This window comes from Pristiophorus japonicus, chromosome 11 (genome assembly GCF_044704955.1).
Source record: "Pristiophorus japonicus isolate sPriJap1 chromosome 11, sPriJap1.hap1, whole genome shotgun sequence".
Taxonomy (NCBI): Eukaryota; Metazoa; Chordata; class Chondrichthyes; family Pristiophoridae; genus Pristiophorus; species Pristiophorus japonicus.
Window position 1 is genome coordinate 109,857,461 of NC_091987.1, and position 27,223 is coordinate 109,884,683.

The 27,223-nt window shown below is 45.1% G+C and overlaps 1 protein-coding gene across 1 annotated transcript in view; it reads right to left on the reverse strand.

Annotated features, from left to right (window-relative positions):
* The window catches only part of cnksr2a (connector enhancer of kinase suppressor of Ras 2a), a 799,210-nt gene that overhangs the window by 420,043 nt on the left and 351,944 nt on the right, over positions 1 to 27,223 (reverse strand). The window contains exons 6-7 of the mRNA XM_070893873.1: positions 24,789 to 24,908; positions 19,203 to 19,262 (exon numbers count right to left, since the gene is read on the reverse strand). Of these exons, the coding sequence (XP_070749974.1) occupies positions 19,203 to 19,262; positions 24,789 to 24,908 (180 nt within the window). The remainder of the gene's footprint in view (positions 1 to 19,202; positions 19,263 to 24,788; positions 24,909 to 27,223) is intronic.

Below are 27,223 nucleotides of genomic sequence, written 5' to 3' on the forward strand. Positions count from 1 at the left end.
AGGCGGAACATGCGGTCCAAATCATAAAACAAGGCATGCTCCGGATTCAGGGACCCTCCCTTCAATGCCGCCTATCGCGCCTCCTGCTGGCCTATAGGTCCCGACCGCACTCGCTCACGGGGGTCCCGCCCGCGGAGCTACTCATGAAACGAACACTCAAAACTCGGCTGTCCCTCATTCATCCAGTCCTGTCCGACATTGTTGAGGGCAAGCGCCAGTCCCAAAACGAGTACCATGACCAAAATTCAAGGGGGAGATGTACAGAAATTGATGACCCCGTATTTGTTCTCCATCACGCTTTGGGGCCCAAATGGCTTGAGGGTACTGTAATAGACAAAGAGGGAAATAGGGTCATAGTGGTTAATCTTAACAATGGGCAGATATGCCGCAAGCATCTGGACACTGAGGAACCTGAGGAAGATCATGAGATGCTATTCACACCACCGCCAGTGAACGAGCAACAAGAACATTCAGCAGCATGCACAGTCCCTGCGGTCAGCCTGGACAGGCTGGAATCACCACAGGTGACAGACACACATACCAAGGCTCAACAACCAGAGCCCCATCAGCGGCGCTCCACGAGAGAGCGCAGACCACCCGAGAGACTTAACGTATGATCCCAATAAGATGTTGAGGGGGAGGTGATGTCATGTATGTAACCTTTATGTAACAACACTGCAATACTGTATATACGTAAGAAATGCACACCTTGACCACAGGGGGTGAACTTGTGGGAGACACTCCTCACCTGGTCATCCAGGTATATAAAGGGAGGTCCCACGCAGGGTCAGCACTTCTTGGTCCTGTGAATAAAAGTTCAGGTCATGGAGTGACCTTGTCCATAGAATGTGCCTCGTGTGAATTTGTGGTATTGTGTAAGGACTTTACACCCCTGTTATATAAAACCCCGACTCACTGTGAGCAATTTAATTTACTACCTACTCGTAGTAATAATAACTAGTTACTGAAGTTAGGTCCATAGCAGTAATGTGTACAAGTATGCTGATAAGATTAATATTTCTAAATTATATTATAATAAATATGTGACTGAAGCATTGTTCTGCCTGTTACCATCAATACTTTCCCAATTTATGGTGCCATTCTTTTTGATTTGTTTCATAATTGTAACAAAAAAATATAAACATTTGGTTATCTTTATATTTTGTAATATCATTCGAATTGGTTACAGCTGCTGTCTACCTTTTGTTTCTAATGTGAGCTCAAAAATAAATGTCTTTAAAATGTATTTATTTTCCAGGAACCAATCAGAAAACACTTGATTCAATGAGAGTTAAATTGGATAACCCCATAAGCGGGTGCAAAGATTGCGATGCACGATTAACCCACGCCTGTTGATCGAAATGCAGACGGGGCCATTGCTGAGGTCTTGGCCCCAGCGGGGTTGGTGATTGAGGATGAGAATATCCGCATACCTAATCCTCCATCTCTCATCCAAGTTCTGCCTCATCCCTCAATCTCTTTTGATTTACAAGCTGCAGATGGTGTATCACGCACTTCTTACTTTCTCCTCTCCCTTCACCATAACCCTGCATTTGCCCTTTTTCCTTTCAGATACACAAGAACTGGAACCTGCCAAGGCAGTGGAGGAAGACTAAGAAGAAAATTAAGATGAAGGGACACCATCACTCAAGTTCATATTTGCAGCCACCAGCTCAGATAGTGACACTGCGCGTAATTTAGAGGATAATATAGAGGCGGGATTGGTAAGTGGTGAGATACCAGCACATGTGCGCTGGAGCCAGGTCTGGGGGAAAGGATAGCGCAGGTGCCAGCTCGCTAGAGGGCAAGATCACACGCGAGTTCTGCTGCAGAGAACTCAGATGAGGACTTCAATGGGCCAGGCTAAAGAAGGCGGCTGATGAGTGCACACACCCAAATGCTGGTGCATTGGAAAGCCTGCCAGAAAGGCAGCGCTCAATGCCAAGGAGCATGGAGGAGTCCAGCACCAACATGGCACTGGGTTTTGTACAGAAATTGGAGCCCCTCTTTTCCAACATGGAATGGGTGGCCACCTCCATCAGCACACCTGTGGAGCCAAACATGATGCAGCGTCTGATGGCCAATGTCTCAGATTTCAGTGGAGTACAAGCATCCACCCAATGTCTCAGTGCTGCAGTGGAAGCTCAGACTGCCATCATGCAATCTCAGTTTGCTGCCATCATAGCTCACGTTAAAAAAAATCCATGCCGAGGCATCTTCCACCCTTCAAGATATAGTTCGGGACTTGGAATATTAGGTCCTTCATTGAAATACCTGTGAACTTTTTGGTGTGGGAGCAAGTCATCCTCGTTTCAAGGGACTTCCTATGATGATGATGATGGATACCAGTGTGCAAAGGGGTTGCAGGGTGTCACAGGACTCTCCAACCGATTTGCTCCCTAAAGACCCTCTGCAGGTATGGCCCTACTGAGAGCACTTCTCCCCCCTCCTCCCTCTTCTAGCAGCTTATCTTGCTCTGCGTGGCCTCTCTTCATTCTCCGAGTGCCACCCTTTTCTGGAAGCAACTGGTTTGTGCACAAGCCTTTAAGTCACCAAAAAAGAACTTCCGCACCAGCAAGCCCTGTCGACTACTGAAACTTTTAACGAGTATGGAAAAGCACCCAAAAAATGTAGAATTGCACCAGCAGCCACAAGAAATTAACTAGCAACTAACCTGTAAGTAGTTCATGGTCTCTTTAAATAGCGCTGGTGGGGTTTCCTTCATGCCATTTAATGTTGTGCTCAGCTATGCAAGGTTAAAACAGGGCATAGGCTGGAGTGGGAGCTCCAAAATGGCAGCGCTGGCATCAAATCTGCATTACACACTGATTGACGTCTTGATTTGCCTGCTCTGCATGCTGCTGGCAGACATTAGGTGCATGTGCGCACTCACCTTTACGAAGATGGTGTTCGGTGCACTCCCTGTTAGAAATGCATTTGTGCACCACGGACGCCATTTCCAACGCTTAAGGGGCCTTGTAGTGGCCCAAAAAACGGGTGCTACAGAGCCCAATACCGCCCATAGTCTTTCAGCTATTAAAAAAATTATTTCTAAATTTTTTCTGTGAAACTATACAAATCTCCTCCACTTTCAGACACAGCAACCCAATCTCTTAAAACAAAGTAAAAGATATCTCAATAGGCGTAATGTCATGGGAGATGTGAAGTAAAAACATTCAAATATCTGTTTGAAGCTTCATCCTGGTAGCTTATAGATGAGGAACTTGAAGAGCAAAGCTTTTAGCTCCCATCAAAATGTTCTCATACTGGAGCTCGAAGGTTATTTCAGCAATTACTGTCACAGGCAGTTCTTGTGGACATATTTTGGAGAGTAATCTAGTTTTAATGGGAGGCAGATGGTGTTTGCTGTAACACGTGCTCTTGTGGACAATTTTCTTTTAATAAATTATAGTCATGACTAGGTTGGTGCAAATAAAATTTGAAAGCATTCTCCAAGATAAGGCGCTTCTTTAATTATTCATTTGAAAAATGGATCCATGTCTTAATTTAAAAAGAAAATGTATATTTGTATAGAGTTTGGAAAAATGCCCTTGACCAGAAATTCATCTCAGGCGGTGGTGCAAAATGGGCGGTATTGGATTGCTGCCTGTTATACGTAGCGCCTGATGTTCCATTCCACTGAATGTTTTCAGCGTTTCCTGATAGAGGTGCTTGCTGAAAGCAGCAGGATTTCTGGGACCAAATCTAAATAAAATCTCATAAAATCTCCTGCGAAGAGAGTACACTCAATTAGGAGGCCAGCTACTTCATAGAATCATAAAATCATACAGCAGAGTAGGGAACCATTTGACCCATTGGGCCGGTGCCAGCTCTCTGAAATAAGCTACCAATTAGTCCCAGGTCCCCTTGCTCTCGCCCCATAGCCCTGCAAATTTTCCCTCTAAGTATTTATCCACTTCCCTTTTGAAAGTTACCATTGACTCTGCTTTCAGGCAGTGCATTCCAGATCATAACCGAAAGTCCGAGAGTTCGGGAGAGTCCGAGAGGGGGAGGTCCATGAGTTCGGGAGAGGCCGAGAGTTCGGGAGAGTCCGAGAAGTCCATGAGTTCAGGAGAGTCCTAGAGTCCGGGAGAGTCCGAGAGGGGTAGGTCCGTGAGTTCGGGAGGACCGTGAGTTCGGAAGAGTCCGAGAGTTCGGGAGAATCCGAGAGTTCGGGAGAGTCCGAGAAGGGGAGGTCCGAGAGGGGGAGGTCCGAGAGTTCGGGAGAGTCCGAGAGTTCGGGAGAGTCCGAGAGTTCGGGAGAGTCCGAGAGGTCCATGAGTTCAGGAGAGTCCGAGAGAGTCCGAGAGGGGGAGGTCCGTGAGTTCAGGAGAGTCAGTGAGTTCGGGAGAGTCCAAAGTTCGGGAGAGTCCATGAGTTCGGAAGTCTGTGAGTTAATGCAATAGTAAGGAAGGACATTAGATTGGATGATGTGGAATCTGTATGGGTGGAGCTGCGGAATACCAAAGGGCAGAAAACGCTAGTGGGAGTTGTGTACAGACCACCAAACAGCAGTAGTGAGATTGGGGACAGCATCAAACAAGAAATTAGGGATGCATGCAATAAAGGTACAGCAGTTATCATGGGCGACTTTAATCTACGTATAGATTGGGCTAACCAAACTGGTAGCAATACGGTGGAGGAGGATTTCCTGGAGTGTATTAGGGATGGTTTTCTAGACCAATAGGTCGAGGAACCAACTGGAGGGCTGGCCATCCTAGACTGGGTGATGTGTAATGAGAAAGGACTAATTAGCAATCTTGTTGTGCAAGGCCCCTTGGGGAAGAGTGACCATAGTATGGTAGAAGCTTTATTAAGATGGAGAGTGACACAGTTAATTCAGAGACTAGGGTCCTGAACTTAAGGAAAGATAACTTCGATGGTATGAGACGTGAATTGGCTAGGATAGACTGGCGAATGATACTTAAAGGGTTGACGGTGGATAGGCAATGGCAAACATTTAAAGATCACATGGATGAACTCCAGCAATTGTACATCTCTGTCTGGAGTAAAAATAAACGGGGAAGGTGGGTCAACCGTGGTTAACAAGGGAAATTAGGGATAGTGTTTAAATCCAAGGAAGAGGCATATAAATTGGCCAGAAAAAGCTGGGAGAAACTTAGAATTCAGCAGAGGAGGACAAAGGGTTTAATTAGGAGGGGGAAAATAGAGTATGAGAGGAAGCTTGCAAGGAACATACAAACTGATGGCAAAAGCTTCTACAGATATGTGAAGAGAAAAAGATTAGTGAAGACTAATGTAGGTCCCTTGCAGTCAGAATCAGGGGAATTCATAATGGGGAACAAGAAAATGGCAGACCAATTGAACAAATACTTTGGTTCTGTCTTCACTAAGACACGAATAACCTTCCGGAAATACGAGGGGACCGAGGGTCGAGCGAGAAGGGGAAACTTATTAGTCAGGAAATGGTGTTAGGGAAATTGAAGGAATGAAGGCCGATAAATCCCCAAGGCCTGATAGTCTGCATCCCAGAGTACTTAAGGATGTGGCCCTAGAAATAGTAGATGTATTGGTGGTCATTTTCCAACATTCTATGGACTCTGGTTCAGTTCCTATGGATTGGATGGTAGCTAATGTTACACCACTTTTTAAAAAAGGAGGGAGAGAAAACAGGGAATTGTAGACCGGTTAGTCTGACATCGGTGGTGGGGAAAATGCTGGAATCAATTATTAAAGATGTAATAGCAGCGCATTTGGAAAGCAGTGACAGGATCGGTCCAAGTCAGCATGGATTTATGAAAGGGAAATCATGCTTGACAAATCTTCTAGAGTTTTTTGAGGATGTAACTGGTAGAGTGGATAAGGGAGAACCAGTGAATGTGGTGTGGTTGGACTTTCAAAAGTTCCCACACAAGAGATTGGTGTGCAAAATTAAGGCACATGGTATTGGGGGTAATGTATTGACGTGGATAGAGAACTGGTTGGCAGACAGGAAGCAAAGAGTGGGAATAAATGGGTCCTTTTCAGAATGGCAGGCAGTGACTAGTGGGGTGCCGCAGGGTTCAGTGCTGGGACCCCAGCTATTTACAATATACATTAATGATTTAGATGAAGGAATTGAATGTAATAGCTCCAAGTTTGCAGATGACACTAAGCTGAGTGGCAGTGCGAGCTGCGAGGAGTATGCTAGGAGGCTGCAGGGGTACTTGGACAGGTTAGTTGAATGGGCAAATGCATTGCAGATGCAGTATAATGTGGATAAATGTGAGGTTATCCACTTTGGTGGCAAAAACAGGAAGGCAGATTATTATCTGAATGGTGACAGATTAGTAAAAGGAGAGATGCAACTAGACCTGGGTGTCATGGTACATCAGTCATTGAAGATAGGCATGCAGGTACAGCAGGCAGTAAAGAAAGCAAATGGCATGCTGGCCTTCATAGCGTGGGGATTTGAATATAGGAGCAGGGAGTTCTTACTGCAGTTGTACAGGGCCTTGGTGAGACCTCACCTTTAGTACTGTGTGCAGTTTTGGTCTCCTAATCTGAGGAAGGACTTCTTGCTATTGAGGGAGTGCAGCGAAGGTTCACCAGACTGATTCCCGGGCTGGCAGGACTGACATATGAAGAAAGTTTGGATCGACTAGGCTTATATTTACTGGAATTTAGAAGAATGAGAGGAGATCTCATAGAAACATATAAAATTCTGACGGGATTAGACAGGTTAGATGCAGGAAGAATGTTCCCGGTGTTGGGGAAGTCCAGAACCAGGATAAGGGGTAAGTGAATTAGAACCAAGATGAGGAGAAACTTCTTCACTCAGAATTGCGAACCTGTGGAATTCTCTGCCACAGAAAGTTGTTGAGGCCAGTTCGTTAGATATATTCAAAAGGGAGTTAGATGTAGCCCTTATGGCTAAAGGGATCAAGGGGTATGGAGAGAAAGCAGGAATGGAGTACTGAAGTTGCATGATCAGCCATGATCATATTGAATGGTGGTGCAGGCTCGAAGGGCTGAATGGCCTACTCCTGCACCTATTTTCTATGTTTCTATATTTCTCTAACAACTTGCTGAGTAAAAAAAGGTTCTCCTCATCTCCCCACCAACATCACGGTGAATCGATTGTTTTTATAATTGCATAAGTTCCTCTTCATGAGAAAAACGGATCCGATGTGTCCACTGAAGATATTTACTGCCAAAGATAAAGAAATTGTGTGTTTTTTTTTTAAAAAACAGCAGGCGTTAGGCGTGGCCCTGAAACGCGAAATTTAGTTTTGCCACCTGAAAAGTGGATTGCGGCGTCAAATCATGGTGTTGCACACTTTCCTGGTGGCAGTAAGCGCCATTAAGTATCCCATTAAGCAGGGCTTCAACATCCAGGCGTGAGGCAGCAATTGGAGCTGCGTCACAGAAATAGTGGCACCTTGTGGTTATATTCGCTTCCTACACATTCAGACGGTGATAATGGCAGACCTAGCAGCAGCAGCAGCAGCTCTACAGCATGCCCGTCGATTCTCGGACGCCGCCGCGGATGCACGCCTTGATGACCTGGAGAAGCGGCGGGAGTTGCTCAGGACAGAGGCTGGGACGAGACCACAACCACAAACTTACAGATGGCTATGGAGGGAAATCGCAGAACGAGTATCTGCGAGTGACACGGTGGCCAGGACAGACACTCAGTGCAGGAAAAATTGGAATGACATGACGTGCCTGGTGAGGGTGAGTAACTTACATTTTAATGGTCAATCTGAGGTGAATGTGCACTCTCAGCTCAATGTAGTGTTTCGGAATCGATGCTCGACGTGGACGAGACCAGATGCAAGGTTCCCATTTGAAGCCTCACCCACTGCAAAGGCTTGCATGCACTGGTAACCTTGCTACTCGGTTCTTCAGACCCACCCCTCATGTTGGTAACTCCTCAGTCTTCATATGCGTCTCAAAGACGGTAGCCTCCCCGTTACTGTTAGGTCCTGGCACCCTAATTCAAGTATTGCCACAGCAAATGAATGGAAATTACATCGACTGTGAAGACTCTCATACAATAACATCTACTAAACTATGTCATCATCACAGGCAGTTCCTCAAAATTGAGGAAGACTTGCTTCCACTCTAAAAGTGAGTTTTCAGGTGGGTGTATAGTCTAATGCAGGAATTATAGTCTCTGTCACAAGTGGGACAGACAGTGGTTGAAGGAAAGGGTGGGTGGGGAGTCTGGTATGCCGCACACTCCTTCCGCTGTCTATGTAAGGCACTTGGGACACTGACAGTAGGGCTCTAACTCAGACGTTCTCTTTAATCTTATAGGCAAAGCTCACCCACAACCGCAGGGAGCAGATGAGGACTGGAGGAGGGGACTCTGAATTCCAGGACCTAACTTCGTTGGAGGAACACGTCTCGGCCCTGATTCAAGTTGGTGCCATGACAGTGGATGAGGCCGATCCCCTCAGGACAGTGATGGTATGTTGAGTTCCTTTGCAGTGTCCATCCGGCAGGACACTTAGGCCTGACACCACAATCCTTCAGCTCTTTCCATAAGACTGGCATTGTCGAAGGCCTTTACCGGTCATGGCCCTCTTCCCTGCAGGTAGCCAGTCTTCTATGGATGTTGTGCTTGCAGATGGCCAACCAGACACCTCGTGGCCTTCACTTGAGCCTTCCACTGATGGAAATGCTCCCGAGGCAGAGCAGGACACCTTATTGGATGTAACGCGGAGCCAGCGGCATTTGTGAGCAGGGCCAGCAGCTTTGTTGACAAAGGGGTGGTCAGGGAGGCGGAGATGGGTGATGCTCCGGGATCCAGTGGTTTGCAGCAATGCCACGGGGGAAGGGAAAGCCCGGGGGCCAGCTCCCCGGAGAGTGAGTGCGCGCCCGAGTGATGCTCAGTACCACTCATGATGATGAGCTGGAACTAGAGATTGTCGAAGACAATCCTTGCAGTTGCACAGCGATCTGCTGGGTGCACTAGCAAGGGTGTCCGAGAGTCTAGATGCACTAGCTGTGAGGATGGAGGAGTCCACCTCAACTATTGCTCATGCCTCTCAGCAGCCCACCGAGCCCATCCTTGGTAGATACCAATGGACGCTGGAAACAAACAGTGACCATGGGGTCCCAGGCATGGTGGCATGGGCTATGGCTGATGTTGCAGTGTCCATTGAGCACCATGCCGATCCTGTTATAGGCTTGCAGACTGTAATGTCGTCAGTGTATGGTGGAAATCAATCAGCTCTGTACTGTGCTGCAGTTGCAGTTAGTCTTAATGCAGAGACAACTTGATTCCACGAGCACACTGACGACTTTCATCCTGTCTTGGGCTCCATCAGTTCAATGGGGACCTAACCTTGCCGAACCAGGGCAGCAATCTGTGCTTACCCAGATTGCTGCAGATGATGAGGCTCTGTCCCGGGGGAGTAGCACCATATCGGGCCTATTGGAATGTGATGTCGTCTCTCAGGATGACATCATTCTGCCTTTGCACCTGCCACTCTCTGCAACCCATCCACAACAGAGTGCTGCTGCCCATGCTGAGGTGAGACAGTCTGCAGCCCGGCCTTCCAAGGCTTGAGTTTTTCGGGGACTTCCTGCTAGGCCATCATGTGTGACTGCGGTTCCAAGTCAGCAACCGACTACCAGCCTTGCTGCAGGCCCTGAGACCTCATTGAAGAGGAGCAGTAGGCTTGGGAGGGGGTGGGTGAGAAAGGAAGCCGTGGTAAAGCACTTCTCCAGACAAATTAAAGACTTGTAGGAAGGTGGCCACAGATCCTCAGCTCATTAAGATATGAACTCATATAATGAGTTGCACTTGCATGACCCAGCAAACAATTGTTTGATAATCAATAGAGATGGCTATCTTGTTGGAATGTGAGCTCATGTAAATTGTTGCACTTGGATTTCGTCGAGAATGTTTGAAAGGGTGTTGTGTGTTATGTATTGTCCATGTACATTAAATGTACAGTTACAATGGTGCGCCACAAGGGGCACTGTGGTGGGAGACCCGAAAGTACCTGCGAGACAAAGTATAAAAGACTGCCCACCACACCTGAGGGGCACTCTGGAGTTACACAATAAAGGGCCAAGGTCACAGCAGTTACTACAACACCAGACTGTGTGGAGTCAGTGATTTGAGTGCTGCATACATCACATTGTGGGTATGATTATTTGTTGGGGATGAAGGCATTGGCTTGTGCTTGTTTTCAGCACACCATGGCTTATGGGTTAAACAAACAAAACTTAGATTCTTCACATTATTGTGCTGCGATTTATATACACGGAGGGTTGCAGGATGGAGAGCGATGTGTTTAGTAGATGCCGAGGTGTACAGGCTGGCAATTCGGCACAATATGAGTTATTCACTGCAATCGATGCAACAGTGTCAGGCTGCCTCCTCCTCGGCTGCAGCTCCTCGTCTTCCTCCTCATCGTCGTCGTCTTCCTGAGGTGGGCCATCCACCCCTGGTGGTAATGGCTGGCCCTTCATAATGGTCAGGTTATGCAGCATGCAGCACACAACGGTGCCAACAATGTCTCTGAGATGCCAATACTGAAGCTTAGGATGCAGTAGCCGCAGGACGCCGGCACCTTCAAACTGTGCCAGCAGCCAACGCAGCACAGACCGCAAACTCTCTGGGCCCATTGCAACTCCCTTTAAATAACATCCTGGAATCGTTTCCACGCCTTGCGCACGGCAACTTTTTCAGGCTACAGCACTGCCAGCCGATAAGTGCGGCAGCAAAAGTGAATTTGTCGACACCGGCGCCAAGGAGATGTTGTACGCGAAGTGACGTCATGATTTCCATGGCGTTAGCCAGCGTGATGTTAAAAGTTAATGCCCTTAAAAAACCACAACCCAATTTCCTGGCAGCCATCAACAGTACCTAGTGTCGGCGACAACCCACTGCCGCCCAGTTAACCCCCAACACCGGTGTTATCAGTTGGAGTTAGCAATCAAATTTAGGCCCCTTAATCTTTTATTGAGTACAAATGGTGTCAATTTTTCTTTTTCAGGTTATTGCTTTTCTGGCTTTACAATTGGTCCTCTTTATACAATAAAATGTGTTAACCTATTTTAAAGATTACATTTATCAGCAGTTAAATCCAACAACAGCAGTTAAATCTATCAAAATACAGGGGTTTCTGTAACTAAGATATATGACTAAGTTAGTAGCTGCCTCCCCACTACTCTAAGAATACACAATAGATCTCATATTAAAGATACTCATCAAAGCTAGGAATGTTTTATGTGGGGGAGGAGTGGTAATGGAACACTTTACGGTTCAAGTGCATAAAAACAGGAATAGGCCATTCAGCAACTCGAGCCCGCTCCTTCTTTCAATTGGATCATGGCTGCTCTGTACCTTAAATCCGTTTACCCGCCTTTGTTCCATATCCCTTGATACCCTTACCTAACAAAAATCTGTGGATCTCAATCTTGAAAAGTTTAATGGACTCAGCATCCACAGCCTTTGCGGGAGCGAATTCCAGATTTCTACTCATCTTTGTGTGAAAAAGTGCTTCCTGATTTCACTTCTAAATGGCCTGGCTCTAATGTTAAGATTGTGCCAGTAATGTATTTGCTTCATGGGTTCTTTGATTAAGAATTCATAGTGACACATTGCTATTAAGAATTAGTTGGTTTATTAACAAAGGTTTAACAATCACACTACACATTACCAGATCATCCATCGGCTCACAACTGCATACCTCACCGTGGATGACCTGGACCCAACTGACTGGGGTTTTATTGAGTCTTGTGAACATCACGTGACTGGCTAAACCACTCACAATGCAACAGCTCTACAACTATTTTAAAAGAGACATTAATACAAGTGCCCCCTAATCAAAGGGGCATTCTACACCTCTACACTATTTTGGATAGAGCTTTAAAATCAAGTACCACCTTTTAGTAAGGGCATTAGAACCTACAAATTTCCAAATTAATTGGGAACTTTAAACGGTCAAATTAAATAAAAATTCTGTTCCCGGGAGGGATAATGCACTCCAGTCCCTCGAGCGGTCACTTCTCGCAGAAAGCCGCGAGCGTATCGGTGGACACCATGTGCTCCATCTCCAGGGACACCCTGGCACGAACGTAACCGCAGGAGAGGCAGGCAGTTGGGCTGAACGACCAACACGACCGCCCGCTGCCTGGGCCAGTTGATGGCCATCTTGGCCAGGCCCAGGAACAGTCCTAAGAGGAGGCCTTCCGACCTGCCCGCGCCCCTCCGCACAGGATGCCCAAAGATCAGGAGTGTGGGAATGAAGTGCAACCAGAATTTGAGGAGCAGGCCCTTCAAATAATGGAATAGGGGCTGCAACCTCACACATTCCATAAAACCATGGAACACGGACTCTTCCAGACCACAGAAATTGAAGGCGGCCTGGGAGTGCGTGAACCGACTAAAAAGCGATTGCACGGGACTGCCCCGTGCAACACCCTCCAGGCCAAGTCCCCTGTCATGTTTGTAACCTTCACATAACTGTAACCTTTATGTAACAACACTGTACACTGTATACACCTGAGCAATGCACACCTTGACCACAGGGGGTGAACTTGTGGGAGACACTCCTCACCTGGTCATCCAGGTATATAAAGGGAGGTCCCACGCAGGATCAGCACTTCTTGGTCCTGGGAATAAAGGTTCAGGTCACGTAGTGACCTTGTCTGCAGAACATGCCTCGTGTGATTCTATAGTAAGGTGTAAGGACACCACATTTGACGACGAGAAACGGGAATCAACGACCCACGAGGATGGCCACCGGTAGCACAGAGGAACAGTACTGTGTTGGTGAGGACTGGGACAATTTCGTTGAGAGGCTCCAGCAGAGCTTTGTCACGAAGGACTGGCTGAGAGAGGAAGCGGCTGGCAAATGGAGGGCGCATCTACTGACCAGCTGAGGATCCAAGACGTATGCGCTGATGAAAGACCTGCTCGCACCCGAGAAGCCGGCAGACAAGTCCTTTGAAGAGCTCAGCAAACTGATCGGTGAGCACCTCAAACCGGCGAGCGGTATACACATGGCCCGGCACCGGTTCTATACACACCAGCGTCAGGAGGGACAAAGCATATTGGACTTTGTTGCGGACCTTCGGCGTTTGGCCAGCCTCTGCAAGTCCACAGACGCCTGCAGGGGGAAGATGTTAAGGGATTTCTTCATTGAGAGCATTAGTCATGCCGGGATTTTCAGGAAGCTTATTGAGACCAAGGACTTGACTTTGGAAAGGGCAACGCCGATAGTTCAGACCTTCATGGCAGGGGAAGAGGAGACCAAGATAATTTACGCGCGCAGTCCTGGTTCCAACGTGGCGATGGACCAGGGAGTTAACATTGTAAACGAGACACAGAACCCTGCAGGCAGGCAAGGGCAATTTAACACCACCCAGGCAGCAACAGACTCTAGGGTGGGCCAGCAACAGAGACAATGGCAGGGGGATCAGCAATTCACGCCATCACAAGGGACAATGCGTCCCGGGATGGGACCATTGACACTCAGCAACAGAGTGTTCAGGAGTAATCAAAGAGACAATCAGAGAGGAATGCCTGGTAACAGATCCTTTGTTCACAACAATCTCAGCTCATGCTGGAGGTGCGGTGGCAGGCATGCTGCGAAAACCTGTAGGTTTCAACAATTTATTTGCAGAAACTGTAACTTCAGTGGACATCTGGCCAGAATGTGCAGAAAGCCCGTAGCGAGGCTAATTTACGAGGCAGAGGAACCGGACGAGGGGTCTGCAAGGCAGGGTGATGCTTGGGGCAAAGCTATGGACGCTGAAGTCCAGCAGGTTCATGTGGCAGACGTCCACAGCTCGTACACCAAAACGCCACCTATGATGATGAAAGTTCTATTAAATGGCATCCCGGTACGCATGGAGTTGGACACAGGAGCCAGCCAGTTACTTATGAGTGCCCAACAATTTGAAAAACTATGGCCACTCAAAGCTAACAGGCCCAATCTGGAACGCATTGACACGCAGCTACGGACGTACACCAGAGAGATCATCCCAGTACTAGGCAGTGCAGATTGGTGGTCACACACAATGGATCGGAGAACCGGCTGCCACTCTGGATTGTCCCGGGGAATAGTCCCGTGCTCTTGGGGAGGAGCTGGCTAGCTGAGATGAACTGGAAATGGGGGGATATGCACGTCATTTCATCTGTGGAGCGGAGTTCATGCTCACAGGTCCTACAGAAATTCGAGCCACCTTTTCAACCAAGTGTCGGGACCTTTAAGGGCACCAAAGTAGTGACACGCATCACCCCGGACACCAGACCAGTGCACCACAAAGCTAGAGTCGTGCCGTATATGATGCGTGAGAGAATTGAGAGTGAGTTGGACAGGCTGCTGAGAGAGAGGTCATAATTTCGCCTGTTGAATTCAGTGACTGGGCAAGCCCCATCGTTCCTGTCCTTAAAGCGGATGGCTCGGTCAGGATTTGTGGCGACTACAAGGCCACCATCAACCGAGTGTCACTACAGGACCAATACCCGCTTCCGAGAGCGGAGGATCTTTTTGCCACGCTGGGAGGTGGCAAGCTGTTCACCAAGTTGGACCTCACTTCAGCCTACATGACTCAGGAACTGGCTGAAGAATCCAAGCTTCTGACCACCATCACTACGCACAAGGGGCTATTCGTTTACAACAGGTGACCGTTTGGCATTCGTTCAGCTGCCGCTATCTTTCAGGGGAACATGGAAAGCTTGCTTAAATCCATCCCTGGAACAATCGTATTCCAAGATGACATCCTTATCACGGATCGAGACACCGAGGAACACCTCCACAACCTGGAGGAGGTGCTACGCCGGCTGGATCGGGTAGGCTTGCAACTAAAGAAGTCCAAGTGTGTGTTTTTGGCCCCAGAGGTTGAGTTTTTGGGCAGGAAGGTTGCCGCAGACGGGATCCGGCCTACCGAATCCAAAACGGAGGCGATTCATCGTGCGCCCAGGCCCGGCAACACACCAGAGTTGCGGTCATTTCTGGGACTATTGAACTACTTCAGGAACTTTCTGCCGAACTTAAGCAAATTGTTGTAGCCGCTGCACATGCTCCTGTGTAAGGATTGTGAATGGTTTTGGGGGGACCGTCAAGAACGGGCTTTCAATCGGGCGGGGAGTCTGCTGTGTTCTAACAAGCCGTTGACCTTGTACAACCCCTGTAAGAAGCTGGTTTTAACGTGTGATGCATCATCCTATGGGGTTGGGTGCGTGTTGCAGCAGAGTAATGATGAGGGCCAACTCCAACCTGTGGCTTATGCCTCCAGGTCGCTCTCCCAGACAGAACGGGGATATGGGATGGTTGAAAAGGAAGCACTCGCATGTGTCTACAGGGTGAAAAAGATGCACCAATACCTTTTCGGCAGAAAGTTCGAGTTAGAAACGGACCACAAGCCGTTAACATCCCTATTGTCCGACAGCAAGGCTGTCAATGCCAATGCGTCAGCTCATATACAGCGGTGGGCCCTCACGCTGGCTGCGTATGACTACACCATACGGCACCGGCCAGGCACCGAAAATTGCGCTAACGCGCTCAGCAGACTCCCACTGGCCACCACCGAGGGGGCATCGGAACAAAGCGCGGAGATGGTCATGGCCGTTGAGGCTTTCGACACCGCAGGCTCCCCCATCACAGCCCGCCAGATCAAAATCTGGACCAACAGAGATCCCCTCCTATCCCTGATAAAGAAATGTGTCCTGACTGGGGAATGGGCGACTGCACATGGAGCGTATCCCGAGGAGGTCAGGCCATTTCACAGACGGATGGACGAGCTCTCCATCCAAGCCGACACGTATGGTGGCCGGGAATTGACTCAGACCTGGAACACTGGGTTCACAGGTGCACGACATGTTCTTAGCTGGGAAATGCCCCCCGGGGAGGCCCCACTCAGCCCGTGGCCCTGGCCCACCTGGCCATGGTCACGTATTCACATAGACTACGTGGGCCCGTTCATGGGAAAAATGTTCCTGATTATTGTCGATGCATACTCGAAATGGATCGAGTGCATCCTATTGAATTCGTGCACGACATCCACCACCGTGGAAAGGCTGCGTACGGTCTTTGCGACCCACAGCTTGCCGGACATTCTGGTTAGCGATAATGGCCCGTGTTTCACTAGCTATCACTTCCAGGAGTTTATGTCAGGTAATGGTATCAAACATGCTAGGACAGCACCGTTCAAGCCAGCTTCCAATGGCCAGGCGGAACATGCAGTCCAAATCATAAAACAGGGCATGCTCCGGATTCAAGGACCCTCCCTTCAGTACCGCCTATCGCGCCTCCTGCTGGCCTATAGGTCCCGCCCGCGGAACTACTCATGAAACGAACACTTAAAACGCGGCTGTCTCTCATTCACCCAGATCTGTCAGACATTGTTGAGGGCAAGTGCTAGTCCCAAATCGAGTGCCATGATCGCAACTCAGTGGGGAGATGCATAGAAATTGATGACCCTGTATTTGTTCTCAATCATGATTTGGGACCAAAGTGGCTTGAGGGTACTGTAATTCGCAGAGAGGGGAATAGGGTCATAGTGGTCAGACTTAACAATGGGCAGATATGCCATAAACATCTGGACCAAGTAAAGAAAAGGTTCAGCATGGATACTGAGAAACCTGAGAAAGATCATGAGATGTCACCCACACCACTGCCAGTGAACGAGTAACAAGGACATTCACCAGCGTGCACAGTCCCTGCAGCCAGCCCGGACAGGCCGGAATCACTTCAGGTGACAAAGACGCATGCCAAGGCTCAACCACCAGAGCCCCAACTGCGGCGCCCCAAGAGAGATCGTCGACCACCTGAAAGACTCAATCTTTGACCCAAAGACGTTGGGGGGAGGTGATGTCATGTTTGTAACCTTCACATAACTGTAACCTTTATATAACAACACTATACACTGTATACACCTGAGTAATGCACACCTTGACCACAGGGGGTGAACTTGTGGGAGACACTCCTCACCTGGTCATCCAGGTATATAAAGGGAGGTCCCACGCAGGGTCATCACTTCTTGGTCCTGGGAATAAAGGTTCAGGTCACTTAGTGACCTTGTCTGCAATACATGCCTCGTGTGATTCTATAGTAAGGTGTAAGGACACTACATCCCCAATAAATAAAAGGAGCACTCCATTGGGGACCCCAGCCTCCTCTGGACGGCAAGATGGTGTGTCATGGCATGTCCACAAGAGCTCTACAAACCTGTGAGCGTACTCACAAGTGCATACATTACAGTGCCCCCTTATCTGGATTCTCCTACCAGTGGAAATAATGTCCTTAGATCGAATCCCTTCATCATTTTAATCACCTCCAACAGATCACTGCTCAATGTTCTAAGCTCAAGGGAATGCAAGCAAAGTTTGTGTGAGCATCAAGCAGGTATAGCAGCTAGATATTGTAGCCGACCTGGGAGCGCTTGATTAACACAGAGCCCAGCAGCACTTCAATCTCCATATTTAAAAGCTCACTTTTTGGCAGACTTCATTTATTTACACAGAAATTTCTAGTCCCATCCTGTGTAATTAAGCAGTACCGAACTACTGAATAGATTTTATAAGCTAGGAAAGTGTAGACGTTACAGCACAATTTTATATTCACTAAAATCATAAATAATAAAAACTACTGTCAGAAATGCCTATTTACAGATGCTTAAAAGGGTTGAAGGATGATATTTACAGCAACACTTGATTTGCTTTCAGGAAAATGTAAGTTCATGCCATAATGCTTAGTCTCAAATACATAAGATGCATTTTTTTAAAATAAGTGCTTTATTTGAAGTTCCACCTCATTCCCATATACACAGGCAACCTGTCATCAGGTTCAATAGCAGCATAGAAATCATTAATTTTAACACAGTAACTCAAATTATTTCAAATGAAAAAGTGATTTCTGCTAGAAAACTTATTTTGCTAAATGTATTGATTTAGATCAGATTAACTGTAGAGGAACAAAAGTGTGTAGTGTAAATAAAACACACGTGCTTCTAATACCAGATTTGGAGGAGAGAGTTCATTCTTTTGTGTTTCTCGAAAGGTGAGATGTATCAATGCTGGTGAATCAAACACTCATCTCGGTTTTCATCAAATAACACTATCAACCAGGTTAATAGTATAGTTCGGAAGGAATGGAAAGCCCTCTATATATTGCCATAACTCAGAAGGGCACCTTTTCTGTACTAGTAATTTTTTTTTTTGTTCTCCACATCGGCCCTCCTTAAATAAAATTACTGAATTGCAGACAAATTTATGCTTTAGCCCACACCTAATACAAAATGGGTTAGGGTTAAGAATGTCTCAATTCTCTTTGAGTGGGACCTTATGTGCAGGGCTCTTAGTAAAAAAAAAATTCTAATACAGAAAAGGTGCCCTTCTGAGTTACGGCAATATAGAGGGCTTTCCATTCCTTCTGATCTGTACTATTGACCTGGTTGGTAATGTAATTTGATGAAAATCGAGAAGAGTGTTTGATTCACCAGCATTGATATATCTCACCTTTCGAGGAATACAAAAGAATGAACTCTCTCCTCCAAGCCTGGTATTAGAAGCACGTGTGTTTTATTTACACTACACACATTTGTTCCTCTACAGTTAATCTGATCTAAATCAATACATTTAGCAAAATAAGGTTTCCAGCAGAAATCACTTTTTCATTTGAAATAATTTGAGTTACTGTGTTAAAATTAATGATTTCTATGCTGCTATTGAACTTGATGACAGGTTGCCTGTGTATATGGGAATGAGGTGGAACTTCAAATAAAGCACTTATTTTAAAAAACTGGTTGCCCACATGCCATCAATCTGGATTAGATTAGAATTTAATTCATAGAAATGGAAGGATGGCGAGCGGAGCCACTACAAAACGCAGGGTTCTCAAGGTTTATTCACTTAACCCATGTTTAACTTAAATGTATCCAAATTTCAGTTTGCATACCTCATTAGAATCAATAACCATGATGTCACTTATGCCAAGCAACTGCTGTAAAACTGGTATTAAATATTTAAAAATAATAATAATCAACTCTACCCTTACTTCTTTCACCTAAACAAACAAAATGGGAATTAAAAATTGGTAATTGTACATCATTGTAATATAAGGTGTAACTCATCAATTCCCATTAACTATCCTTCCAAATAGTTGATCACGTTGACTTGTCAGTTGTTTTGTTTTAATAGTTTGTTGCCACAGCTAATTACAAATTATATCTGAAATCCTCTATTGATCAGTAATGTAAAAGTCATTGGTTAATTGCAGAATACAACTTACATTTTCAGTTGTTCCAGTGATTACGTGTAGACCATCATATGTTGATTTGATGTACATTCCCTAGGGGACAGGGACAAAAAGAGAAAAATAAATATATAAATCATACTTTCAAAAGAATGTATTTACGCTTATCACCATATCATCAATCAATCAATCATAGGCAGTCCTTCGAAATCGAGGAAGTGAGTTCTCAGGTGACTGTACATTCCAATACGGGAATTACAGTCTCTGTCACAGGTGGGATAGACAGTGGTTGAAAGAAAGGGTGGGTGGGGAGTCTGGTTTGCCGCATGCTCCTTCCGCTGTCTGCGCTTGATTTCTGCATGCTCTCGGCGACAAGACTTGAGGTGCTCAACGCCCTCCCAGATGCTCTTCCTCCACTTAGGGCGGTCTTGGGCCAGGGATTCCCAGGTGTTGGTGGGGATGTTGCACTTTATCAAGGTGTCCTTGAAACATTTCCTTTGCCCACCTGGGGCTCGCTTGCCATGTAGGAGTTCCGAGTAGAGCACTTGCTTTGGGAGTCTCGTGTCGGGCATGCAGACAATGTGGCCCGCCCAACGGAGCTGGTCGAGTGTGATCAGTCTTCGATGCTGGGGATGTTAGCTTGGTCTAGAACACAGACGTTGGTGCGTCTATCCTCCCAGGGGATTTGCAGGATCTTGTAGAGGCAGCGCTGGTGGTACTTCTCCAGTGCTTTGAGGTGTCTACTGTATACGGTCCACATCTCTGAGCCATATAGGAGGGTGGGTATCACTACTGCCCTGTAGATCATAAGCTTGGTGCCAGATTTGAGGTCCTGGTCTTCCTCAGGTGACCGAAGGCTGCGCTGGCACACTGAAGGCGGTGTTGGACCTCGTTGTCGATGTCTGCCCTTGCTGATATTAGGCTCCTGAATATGGAAAATGGTCCATGTTGTCCAAGGCCGCACCGTGGATTTTGATGACAAGGGGGCAGTGCTGTGTGGCGGGGTCAGTTTGGTGGAGGACCTTTGTCTTACAGATGTTTAGTGTAAGTCCCATGCTTTTGTACACCTCGGTGAAGCAGTTAAGAGAAGTCACACTAAACTAATTTCAAGTAAAAGAGTTTGGATTAACTTTTGATACTTACCCTTAGTATTCCAAAATAATTCCACTTTAACAACTCGTAAATAGCATGTCTTAAGTGTAATAGTTCTGTTATGACTGACCATAACCTAAATCCTAACTACACTGTCACTTAATTTCCCTTTCCTGATTCAGTAACAGTGCTATAACAATTGGTCAAGGTACATGTTGTAGTGTTACCTATTTATGTCATAGATATATTGATAACAACAGTTCTATTCTTCCAATAATCTGACACATACACTGAGAAAGAAAATCATGGGATTAACATGACTTTGGTCTCTGTCAAAGTGTTCTAAATGGGTGGAATTTACCTTTTCTTTTAAAAATGTCAAAATGTGAATTTTTAAAAGCATTTCAAACACATACAGCACTCAGCACTCCTCGGTCAGGTACAGTAGAGGCTAGATATAGAGCAAGACGTCCTCCCCATTTCCCCCAATAATGTTCCCTAATCCTAATTTGTCTGGAACATCCCCTATTGCACCACTATGAAATTGATTTCCCAGAACTGCTATCGCTTATCTTGATCAATTACCTCCAAAAAAACTATTTTTTTGAACCTCAGACATACATGAAGGTTTACAGGAACGAGATTTCCTACATGAAGGTAGAAAAAATAGTAGGGAATGAGCGGATAATCTTGAAATATACAATTCTCACATTTATCATCATATATACTATCATGTAACAACATTTTGTAAATTGCTCAGTCTTGTACAGCACATCAAAACCAAAAATCACCAGGGAAGTGGCTATATTAACACTTTAATGAATGCCACAGAGAATGGACACTGCTACAAGAGCATGTGGCAAAACTTGCTGCACCAGCACAATCAATAAATCTATTCTATCTTTAAACTACACTATTATGTGTAAACAAATTGAATGCATTTGGGTATCTAAATCACAGAAGACAGGATCATCTGCCAACATACTGGTATCCAGTCAATTAAATTAAATTTGTAAATATGAAAATCTCCCAACCAAACATTGCATACATTATTTTAGTGAATAGTTTAAAAATGCATTGCCGTCTTGAATATTAAATGCAGTTTTAAACATCAAAATTCATATATTCCAAGGAAATTGGCATTTTCATGTACTGGTAAATTATACTTCAGTAAAATAGTTCCACATGATTTCCAGATGAAGCGAAGCATGTTTGGCATGGCAAGACTGACCAAAAGATTAATTATTTTTTTATTTAAAAAATTATAAATATCTAAATGCACATGAACAATATATTGTGTCCTACGTTATGTAATTTATGTGGCATACAAGAGGCTGCATCATATCTTACTTAGCAAAATTATATTTTTTCTTTGAACCTTTGTTTAAAAATAATGTTCAAATCATAAATGTTTTAATCTTTTTTTTAGAGAAAGGATTTTTTTACCCTCTCATTTGCTGAAGGTGATGACTCTTACAACGTGCCCTAATAGTTAAGACTGTTCTTCTCACCCTTCAGCTCAAAATGTTTCTGTTCCAGAAGCATGGGTACCTCAGCCGAGTAGCCATTCTTTACCTGTAAGCCTAGTGTGTTGGTATGCTATTTGACTGGGACCTCAAATCTGGCACCAAGCTTATGGTCTACAGAGCAGTAGTGATACCCGCCCTCCTATATGGCTCAGAGACATGGACCATATGCAGTAGACACCTCAAAATGCTGGAGAAATACCATCAACCCTACCTCCGCAAGATCCTGCAAATCGACTGGGAGGATAGACGCATCAACGTCAGTGTTCTCGATCAGGCCAACATCCCCAGCATTGAAGCACTGACCACACTCGACCAGCTCCGTTGGACGGGCCATATCGTCCACATGCCCGACACGAGACTCCCAAAGCAAGTGTTCTACTCGGAACTCCTACACGGCAAGTGAGCCCCAGGTGGGCAGAGGAAATGTTTCAAGAACACCCTCAAAGCCTCCTTGATAAAGTGCAACATCCCCACCGGCACCTGGGAATCCCTGGCCCAAGACCGCCCTAAGTGGAGGAAGAGCATCTGGGAGGGCGCTGAGCCCCTCGAGTCTCATCGCCGAGAGCATGCAGAAAACAAGTGCAGGCAGCGGAAGGAGCGTGCGGCAAACTAAACTCCCCACCCACCCTTTCCTTCAATGACTGTCATTCCCATATTGGACTGTACAGCTACCTGAGAACTCACTTTAAGAGTGGAAGCAAGTCTTCCTCAATTTCGAGGGACTGCCTATGATGATGATGATGATGATGACTGGGAGTGTCTTCACAGCAGAACATGATCCTGTTCTTATCCAAAGTATTTGGATAAATACGGGAGAATGTGGTGAAAAGTACTAAAATACTCCCACATTCCCCACAACATTAGTTTTGAAAGACAATTAAAGAGCTTATCTGTACAGTGATGCATATGTGAAGCAGATACATTTGGCTGATATGAGGCAGAGGGATCCTCACGATCCATTTCCAACAGCTAGCCCCAAATTTCACAAAATCCATTTGTTTGCACATCAATTACGATCAGTTTCAATTGGACCGAATCTTGCTGGAGCGGAGTTTCTCACGGCGTGCCCTAATAGTTACACTTTTTCTCTCACCTTACAGTTCAAAATTTATTTATGCCAGAGGCATAGGCATCTCAGTCAAGTAGTCATTTTTTACCTACATGCCTACATTGTGTCTGTATGCTATTTGACTGGAAGAGTTTTTGTGCTGTAACTTGCTGGAAGTGTGAGCTGATAACAGCGCGGCGAGGGCAACGGACCAACTGGGACCTTAGTGAATGACAGGAGGGAACTGGGGGAAAGGACAGTCTAAATCCTTAAACATTGAAATTCATGGATTGAAAAAGAAAGAGAGGAATGACAGAGGAGGAAATATGATGAATTGGAGTCAAATCAGGTATAGAAAGCATAAGAGGGAAAAAAGATTGGATTAAGAGAGAGAAATAAAGAGCCAGAAAGGAAAAATAAGAATGAAGAAATTTGACATTTTAAACATTTCTAACAATTTCTGACATGCAGGACTGAATTACAACTGTTTGAGTCGTTCCCTTTCAGAGCTGGAGAGACTGATTGGCATTGCATTGACAATTGATGTTGTTAAAAGGGTACTTAAGCTGTTAATTATGAGTCCTAGGGGAAGAAATTCGGTTGGGGCACTACAGGGGCACTAAAGAGTTTGTAGCCGAGAGCATTAGCGCGCTCGGCAAATTCAGTGTGCGAGTACCAGCGGCACTGAGGAGTATCACCCGGGAGCATAGTGCTGATGTGTAATGCCCCCGGTATCGACACGGATACAAAATTCAGTTTGTGCTGCACCCGTAGTGCGCCATAGTGACACCGCCAGAGAAAGCTGCCTTGCGGAGCTGTCCCGGGGCATTTTGGTAAGGAATGACTACGTGAAGCAAGTGTGATATATATATATTTTATTTTTGCAATTTAACTTTATCTGGGGTGAGTAATGTATAGAGAATGTTTTTTGTTCCGATTCTTTTTTTTTGCAGGGAGGCCTCTCTTAGGGCGCTACGAAGCCGTCTCTTTAGCATGGAATATTCAGCCTAGCGCCGTAAGAGAAGTGTGGAATGCTTTCCTTAGCGCTCCACTCCACTGTCAGGGCGCAACAACTAAGTATTGTAGCTCCCGTCGCTAACCATTTTTCGGAGCTAAATTTAGCGACTCCTGACATTAGCGCCTGAAGAACCCTCCAACCAAATTCCTAGCCCATAATTTCTGCTGCGAGTTTAATGGGCAATTAATGTGAAAATCCAGCAAGTTCTTAAAAGTAACAGAGAAGCTAAAGGATGTTTGTAGGAAGCAAACGATGGAGCGGTGTAAATTGACCAGCAATTTCTGGAGATTTGCAACACAGGGCATGCCTCTTCATCCCCTGAACCTTCTGGCCAATTTGCACATTAATAATTGTCTGGAAACTGGCTGGTATTTTTTCCAGGAAGATTTAGCCCATTATTTTTACCATGAGACTGTCTCATGGGATTTTCAGAGCGACATCTGAAACGCTGGCATTCAGCAGTAAGTCTTTCAAACCTAAATGTTGTGGGATGCATGTGGGAGCAACTATTTTACATTAGAAGTACTTCCAATGTTAATGATGTAAGCCTTCATCACAATCGCCCACATCAGCTATACACATTTTCCACTCGGCGAATTTTATGAAAATAATTTCAGCTTTACAGCATTAAAAGGGAAAGGATTTTCCTAATTTTTGACAAAATACTTTAAAAAATTTTATTTACTGTGTATTAATAGTTACGTGCAGCTACATTGAGTTCAACTTATTTACTTAATGTCACCCATATTGTATTCTGGAAATCATAAAAGCCATATTTGAAAATTATGAGGTGGGATATGTTTTACAGAATGATGAGCTACAACAGATGATGGATGTACCAATTGCAGTGGAGTTGAAATTACTTTGTCCAACTTGTACCTATAACTGTAACTCACAAGATTTAAGCTTCGACTCAAGAAAGAGATGGATCTTACCAATCCTTCACTGGGTTTGATGTGCGTTAGCTGAACCACCTCCAGGTGAGCAGACTGTGAAACCAGCGGATCAGAAGAGAGAGAGATAATGTGGTCACAAACTCCTGACAGTGTTTTACACTATGACAGAAAGAGAAAATAAAAGAATAAAGCTACATTTCGAGGAAACAGTAGGAAAAATATACAAAGTAATTTAATAATCTGCCAAATGAGAATACTTTCATTTTTAAACAATGAAACATCAGTTCTGCAAATCAATATCTCAATGAATTTTCTGAATAAGCTGTGCAGTTTATTTTAAAATGGTCCCTTAGAACCTGATGATGATGGGTACAATATTTAAATCATCTTTTAATCAAAATAAATATCTTACAGCTACTAATAATTTAAAGAGAATAAAGCTTATTCGTGAAAAATATTTTGGCTCCAAAATCCCAGGAGACCCATTCTGTTAGCACAAGTGAGATGGAGTGGAACCTGAGGTGACCCAAGATCCATCTGGGCAGAAGAAAAGCACTTGGAGACTTTCAGCTTCCCACAGAGCGACTATCCCTGCAGACTAAAAGGTAACTGATCCTTTCCAGGATCAATTATCCTAGTCTAGTAAAGGTTTTGGGACCAAATAAAGGTCTCAATGGGACTCTTGCAAGCTCTCAATGTTGAGAACTACTGTGGGCCTAATAGGCAGAATTCCCAAGAACTCCTCCAGGCAAGCTCTCTTGATGTGGAAGTGGGAGGGGCAAAGATTCACCCATGGACTCCACTCCACTGGAACTTAAAGGGGATGTATAAATAGGACAGAATCCCAGTGGAACAAAGCTCCGCCCCAAATTCCTGGCTCCTTCCCAACCTTGGACAGAAATTTTCCTTTCTGCCCTCTCCAACCCCAGGAATTTCAGGGCCTTTGTTCTTGTGAATATAAAAAATATATAGAAATCTCCTCTTGCCTATGTAAACATTACACTCAACAGGTTTTGGAGAAATTAATTATACCATTGAGTTTCAGCAACAACATGTCAATGCACCACAGAATACGCAAAAATAACTTTTAAACTACCTTGATTTAGTGCACAAATGTATTTTCACAGTATGCAAATAGAAAGAAAGAACTTGCATTTTATAGCACCTTTCACGACCTTAGGCCATCCCAAAACACTTCACAGCCAATCAAGTTCTTTAAAAATGTAGTCACAGATGTAATGTAGAGAACATACTCCAGGTTTGATTGCAAAACTGTTTCACACATCTCCTTGCCTAAAACCAATGTCTAAAGGTGGCATGGTGCTTTTCGTATCTCTTATGGATTTTTCTAGAGACTCTGTCAGCAAATTTAGAGGTGTACAAATGATGTAAACATTGGTCCCCACAGTAATTTGCATACTGAGTAAAGCGTAAGTACATTCAATTCCTTTGGATATATTTTAGCCCAAACACACAACATAAAAACATGGCCATTTTTTTCTATTTTAACTTCAACTGTTGCATTTGTTGTGCTAGAAGTGACAGATGAGAATTAAACAACTGTTTATATAATACTCCTCATATGGAAAGAAACATCTCAGCATGATTTAGAGTCAGGGAAGTAAAGTAAAATAATGTGAGTGAAAAATATCAAAGGCATTGTCAGATTCTTTTTAAAAGAAGTTTTTGAAGGCCTTTTTTGACCAATTTGCATTGTATTTGAGTGCAAGTCACTGATGTAAATTAGAAAACTTGTGGTCCCAGCACTCGTCATTGAGACATCCACTCAATTTCCCCTCCTACCCCCAACCCAATATAACTCTTTAAATAAGTATTCATTATTTTTTAACCCATAAACCGATTTCTGATCCATACCCAACACTTAGCAAAAATTCTGAAAGCACTGAGCAAAACTAATAGCCTTCTGTGTGGGACTTTATCATGGATAACTTTCAAGATGATTTGTAAAGTAATAGCTTTGTAAACTGAAGTCCACACAAATGTCTTCTGGAAGTCGAGGTACAATAACAATCCACTTGGGCTATCATTTCCTCAGATCTGGAAGGAGTTTCTATTTCATGAGGATTCCTATTTACAAAGCTATTATTTACATGATGTTGAAGTAAAGAAAGACTTGCATTTATATAGCACCTTTCACAACCACCGGATGTCTCAAAGCGCTTTACAGGCAATGAAGTGGAGTGTAGTCACTGTTGTGATGTGGGAACCGCGGCAGCCAACTTGCGCACAGCAAACTCCCACAAACAGCAATTTGATAATGACCAGCTAAGCTATTTTTTGTTATTTGATTGAGGGATAAATATTGGCCAGGACACTGGGGATAACTCCCCTGCTCTTCTTTGAAATAGTGCTATGGGATCTTTTGAGTCCACCTGAGGGGGCAGACGGGCCTCAATTTAACGTCTCATCCGAAATACGGCATCTCCGACAATGCAACACTCCCTCAGCACTGT